At 35.8% G+C, this 21,722-nt stretch overlaps 1 protein-coding gene and 1 long non-coding RNA gene across 5 annotated transcripts in view; one reads left to right on the forward strand and one right to left on the reverse strand.

Moving 5' to 3' along the window:
- LOC127508741 (NLR family CARD domain-containing protein 3-like) overlaps positions 1 to 21,722 on the forward strand; it is an 89,879-nt gene that overhangs the window by 37,624 nt on the left and 30,533 nt on the right. For 3 of the 4 annotated variants that reach the window (XM_051887072.1, XM_051887075.1, XM_051887073.1), the window contains exons 4-6: positions 11,631 to 11,753; positions 12,004 to 13,890; positions 14,066 to 14,239. In XM_051887072.1, the coding sequence (XP_051743032.1) occupies positions 11,631 to 11,753; positions 12,004 to 13,890; positions 14,066 to 14,239 (2,184 nt within the window). The remainder of the gene's footprint in view (positions 1 to 11,630; positions 11,754 to 12,003; positions 13,891 to 14,065; positions 14,240 to 21,722) is intronic. The other variant, XM_051887074.1, reaches the window with a different exon arrangement.
- Positions 837 to 3,216, reverse strand: LOC127508983 (uncharacterized). Its single transcript, XR_007929065.1, has 3 exons — positions 3,004 to 3,216; positions 2,576 to 2,653; positions 837 to 913 (listed from the first exon to the last, which is right to left on the reverse strand). It is a non-coding gene; the product is annotated as an uncharacterized LOC127508983 (long non-coding RNA).

Here is a 21,722-nt window from a genome sequence, read left to right on the forward strand (position 1 = left end):
GCATCAGACTGAAAGCAAAAACAAATCTTTTTAAATATAATTGTAAATACATTTAGATGTCAATGTTTCTCAGATTAACCATCTGAGAAACATTTCTTTAAAGTCTTTGGAGTAAGAAATTAAGCTATTCTTAAAAGGCTAGGCTAATTTATGTTATAGAAATAATGTTCTTGTAACATTAAAATACTAAAGATAAATACTTTTCTTATAATTACAAGATGGTTTGATTTAGGCTTGGATCAGCCTTCTCATAACGATCCTCACAACAATCATGATGACGCTTCAGATTTTGCAGACACTGTTTAAGCTGTTCAAATCAAACATCATGTGTACAAACCCGTAGTCTCACCTGGAATTATACACTATTTCCTAACAGTAAATATTCACATTAGTTAAAGAAGAAAAATAACTTTGAATGTAGCTGTCTCACCTGCTCTGCAGTAAGTACATGATGGAAGGATGCAATTCCAGTGGAGTGGTTGGCCTTAAATGAAAAGATGAATAAATATGTATTTTAGTACTATAACTGAAAATAACAAAATAATACATAATACTAATTAAGAAAATCATTTTGGTTCATAGGTGAACAATTTTATGCTCAACCTAACCCTGAGGATAATTTACTTACATGTTACAAACATAGTGCCATATGGCATTGAGATGAAATCGCAACATACTGAAGTTTTAAACAAAAATACATTTTTTACAAGTTTTACAATACAAGTTTTACAATAAATGTTTGTTGTAGCAAGGTAAAAAGGGGTGTAATTTACATGAGAACCAAAAGAATTATGTAACTTTTAAAGAAAGAAATCCAGAGTAAATGTGTAGTAACCTGTTGGAAGGTCGAACTGGATCTCTCGCTCACTTCTGGGTCTCCTGAAGGTTGAGACTGGATCATGCCACTTGGTGTCTGCAATGAAGTATAACGACAATTATCAGTCAGAAATATTCAGAACTATAACAAACTAATGATCCTACCTATTTCAGTTCAAAGAAATCCCACCCCCATTCTATCATAATCACCTTTGGGCTAAGACTCATTGCTGAAGTCAAGGGCTGCATCAACTTTGCATTTAAGGAACACAAATTGCAGTAAAAATAGCTAATGTGAGGACCTGGGCTTTTCATTCAAGACTCTATGGAAATATTTAAAACTAACAATGTCCTCATATTGTGGCTAACAGATATTGTACAAACACACACACTCTAAACGTTGAAACCTACAATATCAGGACATCGTCTGAAACACAGTTCAGTCTTTCACAGCCTAAAGCAAAATGAGGACATGACGACTGAACACACAAAGAGTCAGCGTTCCTGTCTTCTAAGTTATACTGTTGTAGTAAAAGAAAGCTAAAATCTCCACAGTAATGGACAGGGATCTACTTCCCTAGAAGTTAAACCATGTAAACTGATAAGCAGAAGCTTACATGGTCAATACATGTGTTTGAAGTAGGTAAAAACATTGAATTTTGTGAAAATTAAGATAATTTTTAATGTTTTGAGGGGTAGCTAGATCTATCAAATGCTAGGGGTAATTTCCCTACACGACAGTATGCAGAAACTAGTGATGGTAATATTGATTGTTGAACATTTCACATTAGTCTGCTTGAAGAAGGTGGAAATGCATTTTATTGATGCATAAGATTTGTGTGAGACATGTATTAAAATAGAAGAAATCCAAAGTAAATGTGTAGTAACCTGTTGGAAGGTCGAACTGGATCTCTCGCTCACTTCTGGGTCTCCTGAAGGTTGAGACCGGATCATGCCACTTGGTGTCTGCAATGAAGTATAACAACAATTATCAGTCAGAAATATTCAGAACTATAACAAACTAATGATCCTACCTATTTCAGTTCAAAGAAATCCCACCCCCATTCTATCATAATCACCTTTGGGCTAAGACTCATTGCTGAAGTCAAGGGCTGCATCAACTTTGCATTTAAGGAACACAAATTGTAGTAAAAATAGCTAATGTGAGGACCTGGGCTTTTCATTCAAGACTCTATGGAAATATTTAAAACTAACAATGTCCTCATATTGTGGCTAACAGATATTGTACAAACACACACACACTCTAAACGTTGAAACCTACAATATCAGGACATCGTCTGAAACACAGTTCAGTCTTTCACAGCCTAAAGCAAAATGAGGACATAACGACTGAACACACAAAGAGTCAGCGTTCCTGTCTTCTAAGTTATACTGTTGTAGTAAAAGAAAGCTAAAATCTCCACAGTAATGGACAGGGATCTACTTCCCTAGAAGTTAAACCATGTAAACTGATAAGCAGAAGCTTACATGGTCAATACATGTGTTTGAAGTAATTAAAAACATTGAATTTTGTGAAAATTAAGATAATTTTTAATGTTTTGAGGGGTAGCTAAATCTATCAAATGCTAGGGGTAATTTCCCTACACGATAGTATGCAGAAACTAGTGATGGTAATATTGATTGTTGAACATTTCACATTAGTCTGCTTGAAGAAGGTGGAAATGCATTTTATTGATGCATAAGATTTGTGTGAGACATGTATTAAAATAGAAGAAATCCAGAGTAAATGTGTAGTAACCTGTTGGAAGGTCGAACTGGATCTCTCGCTCACTTCTGGGTCTCCTGAAGGTTGAGACTGGATCATGCCACTTGGTGTCTGCAATGAAGTATAACAACAATTATCAGTCAGAAATATATTGTACTATAATACAACAATAAGTTTTAATTAAAAAAGTATCAATGCAGAAAGAGACCCTTTTCTTCCTTCACTTCTTTTAATCAAACAATTAGTATTTTACTTTTATTTTTTGAAGAATCTTTCCTTCGTTGCATGCAAGCACACCTCATGGTGCATAATTAACTGAACATAGTGTATACAATTTCATCAGTAAAGTAATTCCACAAGAAGATATTGAGGGGGAGCATACACTCCTGAAGGGAAATTAATTATCTAATTATATTTTAACAGATCCTATATCGTATGATCTATCAAGAGGTCTTACTTACCAGATTACGCCATGGCCATTGAGAATCTCCATAATCGTAGGTTATTTCAGTCTCTGCTTGGATGTTTTCAATTGCGAATAAGCAAAGATGAGGTTTACCCTGGACTGTCAACCTTTTCATTTTACAATTTGGTGACTTGTGGCAATCATTCACCAGCCTTCCCAGTGAGCCATCTTCACGGGACGCATCTATGCTAAAGTAGGAGGAAACAAAAGGTTTTTCCACAAAACAACACAAGGCTTTAGAGAATAACTGATCTTGTATAGGCCATGACTTACCACCATGTAGCATTGTTCAATTCAAAATCAACCAAGAAAGCATTTTGTTTTTCTGTGTACTTCTTCTGCCTCTTGTCCTATTCATATTGTGATATTAACTCCACACGGTACTCGACGACAAACGATCCCTTTTCAATTGGTGTGCAGGTAAATACACCACGTCCTGAGGAAAAATTAATAAAATAGTGTCAAGTTATGCAACCAAAATTAGTTAAGAAATCGCTATTAACGAGATATTGACAAATTACAAAATAAACAAACATCAGACTTTTTAACAAAATAAATAACATATGAGTGTTAGTGTTGCACAGTGGCAGGTTAAGTCGGCTAATGCTGTGGGTAACAAACAGCTTCAGTAGAACCTGAAAAGGGGTTAAAGTGGGTATTTCAGGGGTTAAAGTTAAAAAAAAAAATCCTGAGCTTGAACTTTTTAGAGCCCTGCTCTGCTTTAGATTGGCTTGGTTAGTTAGAGCTGCATTCCTCTCATATGATTGGTAGGTGAAATCAATTGACTCGAAAATATTAAACCGCATGCAAGTTCCCAAATATATATATTTTTCCTCACGACCGCACGCCGGAGATCCGGCATGGTGCTGGAATACTTTAAGCCCTGCAAATTTTTATCTGCTCGTCAGGCCTTTTCCTTGCAAAAATGTTTGTCCATAGCTATTTTCTTTTATCATTTTTTCACTTTATCTTCACTTCAATTTGCTGATGCCCCCCTGGCGGCCCCCACTTTGAAAACCACTGGCTTAAGACACCCAACATCAATGCTAAAGACTGGTGGAGAGCATGCCAAGATGCATGAAAGACAATTATTATACATTTATTATTATTATTATTATTATTAAATATTGATTTCTGAACTCTTAAGTTAACAGATTATTATTGTGTTTATAAATTAATATTAACTTATTTTCTTTGCATTATTTAAGGTATTTTGACCAGTAGTCATTTTCTGCAAATAAATAGTCTGTAAAACAAAATTTTTATTTAGAATTTGAGAGAAATGTTATCAGTATTATATGAAATGAAACAAAAATATTAACTTTACCCAAAGACATACTATCAAATGTCAAACCAGACAAACTTAATTTTTGCAGTGGTCTCTTACACAAACTGAAAACCTCTGGTGAATGGGCCGTTTATGAAAATACGGGACAAATCGTGTCCCGTATTGATTCAAAACGGGACGCAATCTTCCGTATTTTAAGGGACAGGTGGCAACCCTAGGTTATAATATAAATATTTAAGTTTTAACCACATATGACATACCTTTAAAATCACTGATCCACTTGACCTTAAAACAAGGTTTTTCACCTCCAGATAAAATAAACTGAATAGCCTCAGCCTCAGGGCTAAGTCTGGTTCTCCTTTTTGACATGCTCTTTGACCATGTGCTCCTCAATTAGCAAAGATCTACATAGATATTAAAGACAAAAAGTCAGCAAAACAAGTACCAAAAAAGACCCATACTTGAATAAAATAGGATGTATACATGGTATTACTCTGCCTATAGAAATAAATGTAACTTTAACTTAACGTTACTCATTTTCTCACCAATGCATGTCATTAACTTGCTAACACTGTGCAAAGGCAGCTACAACAGTGTAATAAAAAAGCACAAATTTCTGTTAAAGAGCGGTCAAATTTAACATATACTCAAAGAATAACTGTCGTTGTGGTTGAAAATGAAGAAAAGTAATTACTTACCACTTACCAGGTCATGCCTGAGGAGAAGTCTGCAGCAGCAGCAGTAAGACGGTCGTGAGACGTTCGGTGGCTCTGGGAATGTGGGAAAAGCCGACACATAGCATGCAGGCCGCACTTCACTTGTCCAAACAGACAACCGGACGACGGGAGGAAAGCGCCACTTACTGCTGTTATTTGGCTGGTCATTTGGCCATTTAGACTCCCAATTATATATTAAACATTATTGATAGTTTATTGATAGATTATGACATAATCAAGGTTTTCAACTCAAAGACCAGGAGAGACTCCACCTTATGTGGTAGATCCGGACCGTGTTTTTATGCTGGCCCACCGTGGCATGATTATGCTGTTTCTGAAAGGAAGTTCTTAATATTAATTAATTACATTTATTTTAATTAATATGCATGTCCAGATATTCCCAGGCCCACCTATTAATGATGTTGTCCTCTTTGTTTAATAAGCTAACATTATCTTATCCAGCTGATTAATTTCAATTAATTGAGGAACTGATTCTCTACAAAGTAAACAGGATACTTAATCAGCAGTAGTAAATTGATGTTATTATTTTACTCTGATTACGTGGAATGTGTGAATTAGAGTAGGCTAATTCTAAACTAGCTTAAAAAGTTGGTGTGTATGAAAACGTTTTTTGTTTTTTATTATTGAAACCAATGACTCAAATCATACAACAATCATCAGCATACAACAAAAACGCTTCACAGGATAGATAGCACATATCTTTCAACAAATTAACAAGTCATAAATAAATAACTGATAAATATTTTGGTTATGAAAACGTTATATATGAGGACCCGTTGAGTGCGTCATCAATGTGTGTTAAAAGTGTGTTAAAGTTCCAGATCTGACCACTAGTTGGCGTATCCGCAAATGAGCAAAAAACATAAACACACTTACACACTTCATGTCATAAAATTGTGATGTTTCAGGACATTGGAGGTTTTTGGTTTAGAGGCATTCTAGGAGCATCTACAACTGTTTAGTGAGCATGGAAAAATGAGGACCCCCAAAATGTCCTCATTTTTCCGAGTGTCCTCATATTGCAGGTGTGTTATCATAAAAATGTCCTCATTTGTCATGAAAACAAGAGCACACACACACACACTATATATATATATGTGTGTGTGTGTGTGTATGTATATATATATATATATATATATATGTATGTATGTATGTATATGTATATGTATGTGTATATATGTATGTATATATATATATATATGTATGTATATATGTATATATCTGCTGTCGCACAATTAACGTTAACCGTCAAGAATGTCAGAAATCACTAAGAGTTTAGCACTGTCCTTGCATACAAGGCTGTGCAACATGACAAAGTTTTTAATAGATTTTTATTTATAAAGTTGTATTTATTTTATTTAAATGTATATTTAAGTTTACATTTATGTTCCAACAAACTTGACAAATTCAGCTTTATAAATGCTCTAAAACTTTTATGTAAATCAAGTCAGTGTTCAATAAATTATGTTAAGTTTAGAAATGTTGTGCATCCACTTATTATTAGTGTGACATTTTAGCCTGCAAATGAATGGGAAAACTTCAAGATATCGGCCTAAAAATCGGCAGCACATATCGGCCATCGGCTGACCCTGACCTCTCAACATCGGCATTGGCATTGGTTATAGAAAAACCCATATCGGTATTCAAAGTGTTTTACAGTAGGGCTGAATAATTAATTGCATTTGTGATAACATTGCGATATGAACGTGAGTTTTTAACCGCAAAAGCTGCGATTACACTCTGGTCACAAGACACACGAGAGTAAAGCAGTCTGCAGAGGAAGCATCAACTTTGCACACTACGCATAACTAAATGCTTGGCCTACACGAAAGAAGAGTTTATGTTTAACCTATCTAATATTGTGTTGGTCATACTATACAAAAGGGGTGGGAGAAAAGATTCTCTCTCCAACAATTCTGGATCGATTCTGAGAATTTCAGAATAGATTCTGAGCTTAGTTTTTAATCACAGATGTGAGATGATGCTGTGCGTGTTTTAGAAACACCCGTATTCTGCTTGCTTCCAATTCCTCAGACACACACTACTCGAACCTTCCATAAAATACGGGTGCTGGTCATATAATTAGAATATCATCAAAAAGTTGATTTTACTAATTCCATTCAAAAAGTGAAACTTGTATATTATATTAATTCATTACACACAGACTGATATATTTCAAATGTTTATTTCTTTTAATTTTGATGATTATAACTGACAACTAAGGAAAATCCCAAATTCAGTATCTCAGAAAATTAGAATATTGTGAAAAGGTTCAATATTGGCGACACCTGGTGCCACACTCTAATCAGCTAATTACAAACCCGATTCCAAAAAAGTTGGGACACTGTACAAATTGTGAATAAAAAAGGAATGCAATGATGTGGAAGTTTCAAATTTCAATATTTTATTCAGAATACAACATAGATGACATATCAAATGTTTAAACTGAGAAAATGTATCATTTTAAGGGAAAAATAAGTTGATTTTAAATTTCATGGCATCAACACATCTCAAAAAAGTTGGGACAAGGCCATGTTTACCACTGTGTGGCATCCCCTCTTCTTTTTATAACAGTCTGCAAACGTCTGGGGACTGAGGAGACAAGTTGCTCAATTTTAGGAATAGGAATGTTGTCCCATTCTTGTCTAATACAGGCTTCTAGTTGCTCAACTGTCTTAGGTCTTCTTTGTCGCATCTTCCTCTTTATGATGCGCCAAATGTTTTCTATGGGTGAAAGATCTGGACTGCAGGCTGGCCATTTCAGTACCCGGATCCTTCTTCTACGCAGCCATGATGTTGTAATTGATGCAGTATGTGGTCTGGCATTGTCATGTTGGAAAATGCAAGGTCTTCCCTGAAAGAGACGACGTCTGAATGGGAGCATATGTTGTTCTAGAACTTGGATATACCTTTCAGCATTGATGGTGCCTTTCCAGATGTGTAAGCTGCCCATGCCACACGCACTCATGCAACCCCATACCATCAGAGATACAGGCTTCTGAACTGAGCGCTGATAACAACTTGGGTTGTCCTTGTCCTCTTTAGTCCGGATGACATGGCGTCCCAGTTTTCCAAAAAGAACTTCAAATTTTGATTCGTCTGACCACAGAACAGTTTTCCACTTTGCCACAGTCCATTTTAAATGAGCCTTGGCCCAGAGAAAATGCCTATTTTGAAAGGAAAACATTCAGGAACTCTTAAATACTGAAAGCACTCTTTGTTTATTGCTTGTAATATGTTTTTTTTATTTTTTTTATTAACAATAAAGATATTGTTTAGGTTACTAGCTTTTATGTTTTATATTAGTTATTAGCTATATTAGTTTATATATTTAAAATCTTAACATGCAATTGTTTTAATTTTGTTACATACATTGAGAGCATACATATGCGTTGTGGGCAGAGATGGGCAGAAATACATCAAAAAGTATTTAATTACAAATACTTACTCATCAAATGTATTTAAATAAAATACAAAATACTGCTGTGAAAAAAAAAATTATTTAATTAAAATTTGTAATTTGAAAATACAAAAATATAAACAAAATTTACACACAATCATGAAGTGTGAGAATAACAGTGAAGTTAGATATTTGTAAGAGAGAGTTGCTCTCAGTTGCTATGTATAGCCAAAGCATTCAAATAACACTAACAACTATTTAACAGTAGCATTCAAGTAGGAAATAATACAGAAAATGAATACTCAAATGTAAAACCACTGCACAGTCCTCACTGTGTGAATTAAAAATATATTGATGATCCTTATAAAGATACTAAAGTTATTCAGTCAGGAGCAGTGAGTGATTTTGTCTTTTTCTTTTGTTGCTTGATTTACATTAATGACAGACAGCAGCAGGTTTATTAGGCTGCTGTCACTTTAAGAACGAACACACGGACCGAATATACTGACACACATCCAGTTTTCACCCAAATGGTTACATTAATTAAAGACACGACCAACTGTGTTTTCTCTCGCAATTAATCATAATGATATTATTACTTGACCCACCTGTCCATCAATTATCCACAGTGCCCATGGGTATAACTGCAATTTCGCGCAACACTAGACAGCACACGTCGTGCTTTAGCTAGCAAGTCAATTCACAAGTTCTAGCTATTTGCATTAATCTTCTGTCCTATAAAGACATTCATTGAATAATATCTGATAGTATATTTTACCTTAAAGCAGTTTGACTGAGCACAAAAGCAGCTTCTTTACCTGCTTCTGACCATGTTCACAATAAGCCTGCTAGAATGGATCCAATAGGATGTGTCACATGATTTGCTTGCATCTAGCCAAAAAACTGTGATGGGCTATTTGGTAGTCCTATTAAAGGCAGGGTAGGTGATTTGTGAAGTCTTTTCTCACCCTATTAGCAATTACTAAGTTAATCGTCTAAATATGTAATATCATCTGTGGAAGGCGTAGGACAATAAAATGTTCGTCCAATCATTGTATTCGGTCCGAATGCAATGATACAATGTTCTACCTGCCCATATTTTCATACCAGACATCACACGTCATCAGCACTTTTCATGCTCTGCGGAGTTAGACAGACGTCAGTCACAAGCTCCGCAATCAAAACAGCAGCCACCTTTAAGGTGCATTCACACAGGCCGTCGGCGTTAACGCTCCTCATTTACTTTGAATGGGTGACTTCATGCATTTTGGAACTGAATTGTGGGTTCCGTTTCGTCACTTCACTCGTGTTGCTCATGGCAGAAGTTGAAAATTTCGTAACTTTCAAGCGCCAACGCAAGCGTCAGCCAATCAGATGAAAGTTATTGTATGTGAGAATAAAATATTTGAATGTATTTTAAGTATTTTAAATACAAAATACTCTCTCAAAGTATTTAATTACAAGTTACATTTGATTTTTTTCATTGTTAAGGAAAATACAGGCTTAAGAGTGTCACACCCTCACACCACATGGACTTTCAGTTTGTTTGTTTTCATTAGTCACATGTGCTCCTTTGTTCTGTTTTCCTGCCACAATCAGTCACCATGGACACTAAACTAATCATCACAGCTGTCTGTCATTTGAGTTTATCGTCTGTGTATTTAAGTTCCTGGTTTTCCTCAGTTCTCAGTTTCCTCGGGTCTTGTATTGTATCTGTGTTGTGTTCCTGCCTTCATCTGTGTTTGCCTGTTGGATTATCTAGTAAAGACTTGAGATTGATCTTCTTCGTTGTGATCTAGTTTAGTCAGGGTGATATTACTCTGAAGATCTTTTTATTTTAGCGAGCAGTTTAGATTATAAAACTAGTTATTAAATTGCAAATGCAATATTGGTTAAAAAAAAATTTGCAATTAGATTATTTTCCAAAATCGTTCAGCCCTATTTTACAGTGCATTCCAGAAGCCTGCAGTGGGTGAGTGGTGATAAAATCACAGAGAAGCACAAAGTCTCTTTCCTGAACTGTCACTGTTCCTCCATGGTGAAATGTTTTTCCAAACTTTCCCAAACAGTCCCCTGGAATTTTCAAGATGTGTTTAACCCTTTGAGCGGTACGGTTTCACATATGGGATTTTTATTTCTGTGCCCCTGGGCGTACGGTCCCACATATGGGATTTAGAACGTTCAGTGACGTCACATAACTGCCAGATTCAAACTGTGCTTTCACGCATTGGCTGCGAGACGGACGCATGCAGCTCTTGTCATATATCACAACTATGCAGTGTTTTCAGCCACATAATGTTTCTTTTAAGGTTTCAGACATTTAAATGCGCATAAGCACCAGTAAAACAATACATTTAGAGTTTATAAAATACACAATGATGTCAGACATCAGTGGAAGCAGCAATAACAATCCATTCAAATATAATTTGCCGACATTTATTCATATCAGAAACACATAATGGGCCTAAGTAACTATAAAGTTTACTCTATTATTCTTCCAGTTCACCAGCCACTTACTTGCATATATTTCAGGAGAAACTGATGAATTCACATGCTGTAAATCCGACTGAAAGGACTCTGTGAACTGCAGCGTAAACTAAGATAGCATTCTTGCATTATAGATCAAGATAAAGATCATTTTATAAAGGCTTTAAAATGACAAAACACACTCACTTACACATATTTGAGAATCGGAATATCATATAGTTGATGACATGGTAAGCAAGTTTGCGAATATTTAAATAAAAAAGGAAAGTGACACACGACGCGTTGCCATGGAAACAATAAGGGCAAACGTTCTAAAAAAACTCACTCTGGGGGGTCAGTTAGAATATTTTAAACTCACGCTTGAAAGGGTTAAAGAATTCTCTTTGAGCACTTGACTAAATTTTGTTAAACCATAAGCTCGCTCTCTCTCACTAGTAGTGTATATACATTTTCACTTACCATTTCTTACCTTTATCTCTTTTCAAGCATGCCCTTTGTACAATTTTAGAACTTTGTACTTTAGCATTTGTATTTTGTATTTTATTTTTCTCATATTACCGTCTTTATTGGATGAATTGTTTTTATTGCTTATTTGTAAATGGATTTAGATGAAAAGTGTCTGGTAAATTAATAAGTGTAAATATATGGTGCTTTAAAGTTATACAGTATAGCTAGTGCTCTAAAATGCTGTTTTGTTTGTCTTTTGTCAGCATCAGCAAGAGGATGGGACAGAGATCAGAGTCTCCAGATCCCAGCGGTGTGTCTCTGAAGAGCAATGCATCCATGATGGAACCCTATAGATTCAGTGATGGACCAGTGACCTCTGATCCTCCGTTAGTATTAATATTGTTGTAGTGCATCTCAGATTAACAATTATTTTAATAAAAAAAAGTCAGTAAAAAAATGCAAACAACAACAACAAAAATTAAATACCACTAAATAAAATCCTAAAATGGAGTGTGCAACCATATGCACAACATGAAGAGGGTTGCAAAAATCCTATCTAGTTACCAATATATTTTTGATGGTATTTAATGGTCATTCTAATGACTGCAATTGCTGCTCTTTTCTTTATAATTACAGCAGGGTGGAGGTACAAGATCTGATCAAACCTGTGCCATCTTCTTCATCCCACCATCTGACTCACATCAGGCAGGACAAAACTGAAGCAGTCCTGCAGACACACACACTGGAGACTGGAGACCTGCAGAGAGTCAAAGACCAGCACAAAACCAGCATGAAGAACAAGTATGAACAATTATTTCAGGGAATCAAACTCCAAGAGAATAAAACCCTCCTGAACAGGATCTATACACAGCTCTACATCATAGAGGGAGAGAGTGAAGGAGTGAATAAAGAACATGAGTTTTTACAGATGGAGAAAACAGCTAGAACACAATACCTACAAGACACTCCAATCTACTGCAATGACATCTTTAAAGCCTCACCTCAACCAGGATGTGAGGAGAAAGACCAAATCAAGACTGTTGTTACTAAAGGCATCGCTGGAATCGGAAAAACTGTCTCTGTGCAGAAGTTCATTCTGGACTGGGCTGAGGGAAAAGCCAATCAGGATGTAGATTTCATGTTTGTGCTTCCATTTCGAGAGTTGAACTTGATTAAAGATCATCAGTACAGTCTTCACAAACTTTTGCTGGACTTTCATCCTGTACTTGAAGATCTAGACTCAAAGATTTATGAGGAGTGTAAAATTGTGTTCATCTTTGATGGTCTGGATGAAAGCAGAATCACACTGATGTTTTCAGACGCTCAGAAAGTTTCTGATGTGACTGAGACTTCATCAGTGGGTGTGTTAATGTCAAACCTCATGAAAAAAGAGCTGCTTCCATCTGCTCTCATCTGGATCACCTCCAGACCAGCAGCAGCCAATCAGATCCCCTCCAAATACATCAACCGTCTGACAGAAATTCAGGGATTCAATGAGCCTCAGAAGGAGGAATATTTCAGGAAGGGAATCAGTGATGAACGTCAAGCCAGCAGAATCATCTCACACATCAGAAGAGCAAGAAGCCTCCACATCATGTGCCACATACCTGTCTTCTGCTGGATCTCATCCACTGTGCTTCAGAAGCTTCTGAAAGAAGATCTGAGTGCAGAAATCCCTCAAACTCTGACTGAAATGTACATCCACTTCCTGCTGATTCAGATCAACATGAGGAATCAGAAGTATGAAGAGAGAGATCCAGAGAAACTCCTGCAGTCCAACAGAGAAGTGATTGTGAAACTTGCTGAAGTGGCTTTCAAACAGCTGATGAAGGGCAATGTTACGTTCTATGAAGAGGACCTGAGAGAGAGCGGCATAGACATCACTGACGCCTCAGTGTATTCTGGGATTTGCACTGAGATCTTTAAGGAGGAATCTGTGATTCATCATAGGAAAGTCTACAGCTTCATTCATTTGAGCGTTCAGGAGTTTCTTGCTGGTTTCTTTGTTTTTAACTACAATTTGTTCACTATTATGAACACATTAACCTATTTTGAGCTGCACAATTTGCTTAAAGGAGCAGTAGATGCAGCCATAAAATGTGAGAACGGGCACCTGGATCTCTTCCTGCGGTTCCTGCTTGGCATCTCACTGGAGTCCAATCAGAGACTCTTACATGATCTACTGACACACACAGAGAACAGCTCAGAGAGCATCAGAGAAATCACAAAGTACATTAAAGAGAAGATCAAAGATGAACATGGACTCTCCACTGAAAGATCCATCAATCTGTTCCTCTGTCTGCTGGAAGTGAAAGATCAGTCTCTGTCCAGAGAGATTCAGGAGTTTGTAAAATCAGACAAACACTCAGAAACAAAACTCTCTCCTGCTCACTGCTCAACAATTGCCTACATGCTTCAGATGTCAGAGGAAGTGCTGGATGAGCTGGATCTCAAGAAATACAACACATCAGATGATGGGAGAAGAAGACTGATACCAGCTGTGATCAACTGCACTAAAGCCCTGTAAGTATTACTATTGACGAAAATGTTTCTGCAAAGCAGCATTATCCCCTCTGAAAGAATTATAATTCATATTAACAAGAACTAAATTCTTACTGATTTTTGAAATGTAATCAATTGAAAATAAAAGTTGCAGAGTCACGTTAAGAAGTCATGTTGTTGTTTTACTCTCTTTTAGTCTTGCTTGCTGTAATCTCACTGCTCAGGATTGTGAAACTGTGTCATCAGCTCTTCAATCTTCAAACTGTGTACTGAGAGAGCTGGATCTAAGTAACAATGACCTGCAGGATTCAGGAGTGAAGCTGCTCTCTAATGGACTGAAGAGTCCAAATTGTCAGCTGGAGATACTGAGGTTTGTGAACAGATTGGGAGATTCACACCCAACACAACCAAATGTGCTTACTTTTTTCACAAGCACAAATAATTTTGCTTTCCAGCTATTCATATTATTCGGTAGGGTCTGTTAAAACATAATGTGTTTTTTGACTTGCTAAAGATGGTACTCAACCAGAATGCACTTTTGTCACCGCGGGTACTTCTTGACCGCTAAGTGGTGCTATAACCATAGGTTTTCACGGTAACGCTTTAGATTACAGCCCGGAAAGTACTGCGTGATTACAACATATTCAAAGCGTAACTTCTGGTAATTATAGTGTACCTATAAAGTAAGTAGCTGTAAGTAGAGGGGAACAATATGTAAAGTCTTGGGAATAAAGGGGTAACAACCAGGAAAATAACAAATTATTTATACTGTAAGTATTTTAGAACTAAGGGGTACTTAAGTTAAATTTTGTTTTTCAAATAAAGGTTGCGAAGTCAGTGATGATGTTTTTTATTGTACTTACCCTGTAACTACATGAAACGAGGGTAACAAGCACCACTTTCATTTACAGCTCGCAATGTCATACTTACCCTGTAACTATATGAAACAAAAGTATATTTCCCCAGTACTAAAAAATTGCATTAGTTGTAGTTTTACTTGCCTTGAAACAACTTAATCAGTGCACTTTTGCAATAAAAACAAAATACTGTGTAAATGCACTGATATGTAGCCTACCCCGTAAATTAAAAAAAAACCTTTATATATTTGTACACTATTATTACAAAAAGGTGTGCAGTGTATGTTCTGGTGTATGTCTAAATTGCTCCCAAACATAAGATTGTTGTCTATCGTAATAGTATGAGTATCCCTTAGTTCTAAAATACTTACAGTATAAATAATTTATTTTCCTGGCTGTTACCCATTTATTCCCAAGATTTTACATATTGTTCCCCTATACTTACATGTACTTACTTTATAGGTACACTATAGTTACCGGAAGTTATGCTGTAAATACATTGTAATTACGCAGTACTTTCCGGGCTGTAATGTAAAGCGTTACCAAAAAATACAATCATTAAGATTTTTAAAAATCACATTCGCATAACCACATGTAGTAAATGTAAGCATTCGTGTAAGCATTTGCTGTTTATGATGAATTCAAACATTACAGTAAATGTAAAAAATGTGTTTATTTTTTCATGGGCTGCGCTTTAATGCAGAACTAATACCTTGTATTTCATTTTAAAAATATTTCATAATAGGCCTATGTATTATATTATTTCCTTCTTGTAATAAAACTAAAAAAAATAGAAACGTGAATTATATAGGCTACATATTTGCATGGGGGGTATTAACACTCTGGAGTTGGGAAAGGCGCCGGCGCGTTTTGTTGGATTTCTTTCACATAGCAGCAAAATCAACTTAAAATACTTTAAATTTTTTGTCATAGAGACAGAAGTAATATATCAATTGAAACTATAGAATGTCTTCTTTCATTTGTGTACATTCACAGTAAAAACTAAATGTCGTTGAAACGTTGAAATGTCAGGTTTTAAAACATGTAAGTTAAATCGAAAACCAATATTCTCTCTTTTTGTAATATGTATGAAAAGAGAGACATGTCAGATGTTGGCGGCTCAGCTCATTATCCGCTAATGCAGCCACTCCCACGGAGCGGGTGTGCTATTCAGACGCAAATTCTGAGGTGATACATTCAACAGAGTGAACATCAGCTCAGAAAAATGAAAAATCAAGCTTGGTCAGTTTCATGTACTTTTCATCGTTTTGAGATGCGGTGAGGAATAATTCTAAAAGGATTTACCTCAGAGGAAGAGCTGGTTTCACTTTCATTTCAAGGATCAACTATAGAGCCGATGATTGTGAAAGGTAAGTTGTTTTTTATTCTTAAGTTCTTAATTCTAATCACGATATAGTGTCTGTGAATATTAAACCGCAAAAAGACTGTTTAAATATGAATCCTGCAAGTTTTGTGTGTCTCAATCTGTGAATTAATGGGGCAGATCAACGTGCAGTTTCGTTTACTACACAGCTTACAACATTAGTAAATTGCCATAGCTATTCCTAAACTATATTGCTATACTGAGATGAGTGAAATCGACTGAAATATGTAATAAATACTGAAATAAAATGTGTTAGCAATGTATTAAACTGCACATTAACATTTAGGCTCTATATATAATATATAAAATAGAGGTAATATAAATGTTTAGATGCTTTGAATCACAAAAACACATTATTTTATAAGCATATAAGTATATTAAAATAGAAAAACATTATTTTAAATTGTAATAATATTTCACTGTATTGCTGTTTTTTCTGTATTTTTGATCAAATAAATGCAGACTTGATGAGCATGAGACTTCTTTCAAAAACATTATAAATAGTAATTTGTCCAGTCTTTTGACTGGTACTGTAATTTTAAATGTACGCCTATACAAAATTTTCTTCACATGATGTGCAAAAATACATGCATGCATAACATCACAAAAATCATGTTTTCTGTTAAGAGTGGACATTATATGATATGATTCTGTTATCAGCATGCTCACAGAGGGTTTTTTTCTTTTATCTCAGAGATTTGAGAATCATAGTGACCAGATATTGGCCCACACTGGACATTCTGAATGAATATAATATAATACTGACTGGAAGCAGGAATAGGTTTTTTTTTTTCCACTCTCCAGTGCAGAAACACCAAACACCTTGGAATGCCAGGTAAGTGATATTCACTTATATCTTTGAACAGGATTTATTTCCAGGTAAAACTCTATACTCAAAATGTGCCCTCATTTATTCAAAATGTGTCTCATTTATATTGTTAACTATATTCTGAATAAACTACCAAAAAAAAACTACTTTGTACTTTGATTTTTTTTTAGTGTCCTCTCATATAACCTACCTGACTGAAAGGGCTCATTATGCGGGTCATTATGCAGGTCATTATGTGGGTCTTTGTCTTCTCAGGTGTGAATCACAGCATTATTCATGAAGATTCACGCTTCCCGCATACTGTCTTTCTTGACAAAAAGTGTCTTACAAAATTTAAATCAATATATTGTTTTATATGAATGAGTAGGCATCATTTTGAAGCAAAAATATCCATATTTAGCAAGTTATAAAGTGAAAAAACTACTACAGAGCTTCCTTCTTGTAAACTGAAAGATTCTATTAAAACTGTAGATAAGAACAAATGCTTAATAGTTTTAATAGTAATTTTATAGTATCTTCAAATAAACAATTCTATAAATTCAAACTTAAAATTTCTCGAAGCAGAACACAATCTATGGCCAAGAGAGTTTGCTTTTGAACAAATTAGTTCCTCTGATGTCTATTCTGTTTTAAAAGAATTAGATGTGCATAAATTGCCAGGTCTGGACTATATTGCTCTGTTGTTTTTAAAATTAGCGGCTGATTGTATTTCTCCTTTACTGACGTATTTGTTTAATCTTTCTTTGTTAACTAACAAAATTCCACGGATCTGGAAGTCAGCATTTGTAGTTCCTCTATTAAAAGGGGGTGATCCTTTAATAGATAATTATAGACCTATATCTAAACTTTGTATTCTCCCAAAACTTTAAAAAAAATTAGTTAGTGAACAATTGACTTGGTTCTTAACTAGTTATAATATTTTGTCTATTAACCAGTCTGGATTCCGCAAAGGCCACAGTACATCTACAGCCATTTAATTGATATAGTGGAGTCCTTAGATAACAAGAAACATTGTGCTTGTCTTTTTATTTATTTTTCAAAGGTCTTCGACACTGTAGATCATGAAATATTATTAAAAAGGCTTCAATCGGTAGGACTATCAGAGAATGTAACTTTGTGGTTCACTGCTTACTTAAAGGGAAGAACCCAGTGTGTACAGGTGGATGGTATTCATTCAGATCCTTTGGAGGTCGTTAAGGGAATTCCTCAAGGATCGGTGTTGGGGCCATTATTATTTAGTATATATATATATAGACTGTCTTGATTTTAATATTGATAATGCGAGTCTCAATTACCTGTCTCCTGTGTGTTCCCTCGACTCCTCATTGTCTCCTCCTCTCCCGTGAGTTCTTCTGTGTCTGCTCAAGCTCCAAGTCTGTCATCCATCTGCCATTCCTGCAAAAACCAAGACAAGTATCAGTTCTTCTACAATATCTGCCAACGTATTAACCTTCCTTCACTTACCTGCACTCTGTCATCATTCTGGTTGTTCAATAAAACATCTGCACCTATATTCCTGTGTCGCTGTCCCCTTCTGTGTTGTAACACTAAGCAGCAATCTGTGGCTTTTTTACAATCTGCTTTTGACATCATACAAAATAGGTTTTGTGCTTTGAAGCTGGTCTTAAATAAATAAAAAATGCATGTTATTCTCAAATTATAAAATTCCCTCAGAAAATGCCATTGTTCTTCAGACTTCTCAGGGGAGTCTAATTACATCAGTGTCAGATTACAAATACCTCTGTTTTATTACTGATAACACACTACGTTTTAGTTCACATATTAACTTTTTGAGGCAAAAATTAAAGAAAAGGATTTTATTTTAGAAATAAGTCATGCCTCACACTCAATGCGAGGAGAAAACTAGTGTCTGCTACTTTTTTACCAGTTATTGATTATGGGGATGTAGTGTATCAGCATGCTCCCTCTTACCTTCTCACCTCTCTGGATGCTCTTTACCATGGTGTTCTCAGATTAATTACTGATTGTACATTTTTAACACACCACTGTGATTTATACAAAAGGGTTGCTTGGCCTTCGTTGAAAATTCATAGAAAAATGCACTGGTATTTTCTGATATATATAAAGCCATACTGGGTTATCTGCCCCCTTAACTTTGTTGTTTAATTCAACAGAAACTGCCTGACAATTACTCATTGCGTTCTCAATTGAATTGCAATCCTTGTGTCATACATTTATATTTATTTAGCATTTAAAGGTTGCCTACCTGCCCATATTTCATATTTCAACATGTTTCTGGCAATAGTTGTACAAGTTTATGTAACAACACGTTAACTAATGAGAATAAATTACTTACCGCAGCTGGATTAATCACATTCTTATTCTGAGGTAAATCTTAAAGTCCCCGTGTCATGAAAATCAAGATTTTAATGTTGTTTATATGTCAATGAGGTGTTTTTAACATGTTTTAAGACAAACCATGTGCAAATTCATAAGTCAACACTATTGCTGAGTATTTTCTCTTTAAAACTACAGTAAACCAAAGACAGTCTCAAACCCGCGGTTTGAAATCACTGGTGTTTCTGATGTCACAAACTACCTTGTAACCAATCACATCAACGTGCCGGTGGGCTTTAGCATATCATTAACTGACTGGCAAGGGAGTCTCAAAAGAAGGTTATCCTGGTATGTTTTTCTGTTGATATGAAAAATCGGGTAGATTTCATAATATGGCGGGTGTATGATGCGTATTATGGTGTTATGATGAACTATTGCCTATGCATTTCTCCACTAATGTTCTGAGTTGTTCAAAGCCTTTCTAAGGATACTGATTGTTACAAGGCTGACTGTCTGATTCATGAATGTGACCATAGTTTGTGTAACATTAGCAACACATTATTAGCTGTTTGATAAGGTAGTCAAGCAAAACGCTAATCATATTAATTACCGTTGTAACGTCTGGGCGGTATAAAGATTATCAAACCAACTATAAGCCTCGGAAAGCTTTTTGATGTTTGACCTCCTTTGTGTAAATCACAAATTGGCTCTGACATCTCTGGGCCAAATATCTCCCTTTGTCACTTTTGTTACTTCAGAGATCCTAAGCAGGAACCCTCTCATAAGCCTCATGGCACATAAAACAACTTCAAAGAGCACCTAGGTCACCCCATGGTGAGCAAAGGCAATGTTACAAGTACATTATTGTCATTGTGCAAACCCCAAAGTGCATTAAGAAGACAATACAAATGACCAACAACATCCACTAAAATACAATAGTTAAAAACATGAAACAGTTACTAATAAATAGTGAAATAATTGACTTCATACAATAAATACTACTATAAAAATAAACTTCAGTGTTAAGACGAGTAATTTAAAGTATGGCAGCATAAATATTATTGTTGAACTTATTGAGCGGTAACTAATTTTACATGGTCAGGGACATATCAGAGTTCAACAGAGTTATTGCTGTGGGGAAAAAAAATGTTTTTTTTAGTCTGTTTGTGCATACACGGATTGATTGAAAGCGCCTTCCAGATGGGAGGAACTGAAACAAATTTTGACAAGGATGAGTGATATCCTTAATGATGTTATTGGCCCTCTTCAAACAGTGAGTTTTATAAAGATGTTCAAGAGATGGTAGATCAGTGCCAACAATGCCCTGTGCTGTTTTCACAACCTGCTGCAGAGCTTTTTTGGCAGCTTTAGTACAGCTGTCATACCAGGCTGTCATACAGTTAGTCAAGATGCTCTCTGTGGTACATCTGTAGAAGTTGACTAACAGCTTCTGAGGAAGGTTAGCTCTCCTTAGCTTTCTCAAGAAGTAAAGGCATTGTTGTGCTTTGCCTATTAAACATGCAGTATTATCACCCCAGGAGAGATCCTCTGTAATGGTAACTCCCAGAAACTTGTGGCTGGGGATTCTCTCTACAACCTCATCTTTAATATTCACAGGACTGTGGGTGATCTTTTTAGTGGTCCTAAAATCCACAATAATTTCTTTGGTCTTTTTGATGTTTAAGACCAGGTTGTTGATGTCACACCACGCTGTCAGATTCTGAACCTCCTCCCTATATGCAACTTCATTATTGTTTGATATGAGCACAATGACAGTCGTATCATCTACGAATTTAACTAGAATGTTTGATTCATGGATAGCTTGACAGTCATGGGTGAAAAGTGCATAAAGAAGGGGGCTCAGCACACATCCTTGTGGCACACCAGTACTCAAAGTTAAGGTAGAGTATGTATGCTTGTCCAACCGCACTGACTAAGGGCGGTTGGTAAGAAAATCCAGTAACCAGCTACATATGGAGGGGGTTAGTCCTAATACATGAAGTTTGTTGTTCAGTTGACTTGGTACGATGGTGTTAAATGCCGAACTGTAATCAACGAAGAGCATCCTGACATAAGTGTTGGACTTTTCCAGATGTGAAAGGGCAGCATGCATGGCTGTACAGATGGCATCCTCAGTTGATCTATTAGCCCGGTAGGCAAACTGATGTTTATCTAGATCAACTGGTACAGAGTCTTTGATGTGAGTGATTACTAGCCTTTCAAAACTTTTTGCACCCCATGGTGAGTGAAGGGCAATGTGACCACAGACACACTGGCCAAAACCCCAATACACGTCACACAGACACACACACATAGAGAAACTCTCTGAATTTAACTCATAAGTAAATGCAATTCCAGAATATATATGATGTATTCTTTTGTGTTTACATGTCCCCATGGTGTAATTAGCCTAGTTATGATTTTGAGTTATTTTAGGATCATTTATTTTATTTAATGCTTGTAACCAGATATGTGTTTTCTAATG

Source organism: Ctenopharyngodon idella, chromosome 3, assembly GCF_019924925.1.
Source record: "Ctenopharyngodon idella isolate HZGC_01 chromosome 3, HZGC01, whole genome shotgun sequence".
Lineage (NCBI taxonomy): Eukaryota > Metazoa > Chordata > Actinopteri > Cypriniformes > Xenocyprididae > Ctenopharyngodon > Ctenopharyngodon idella.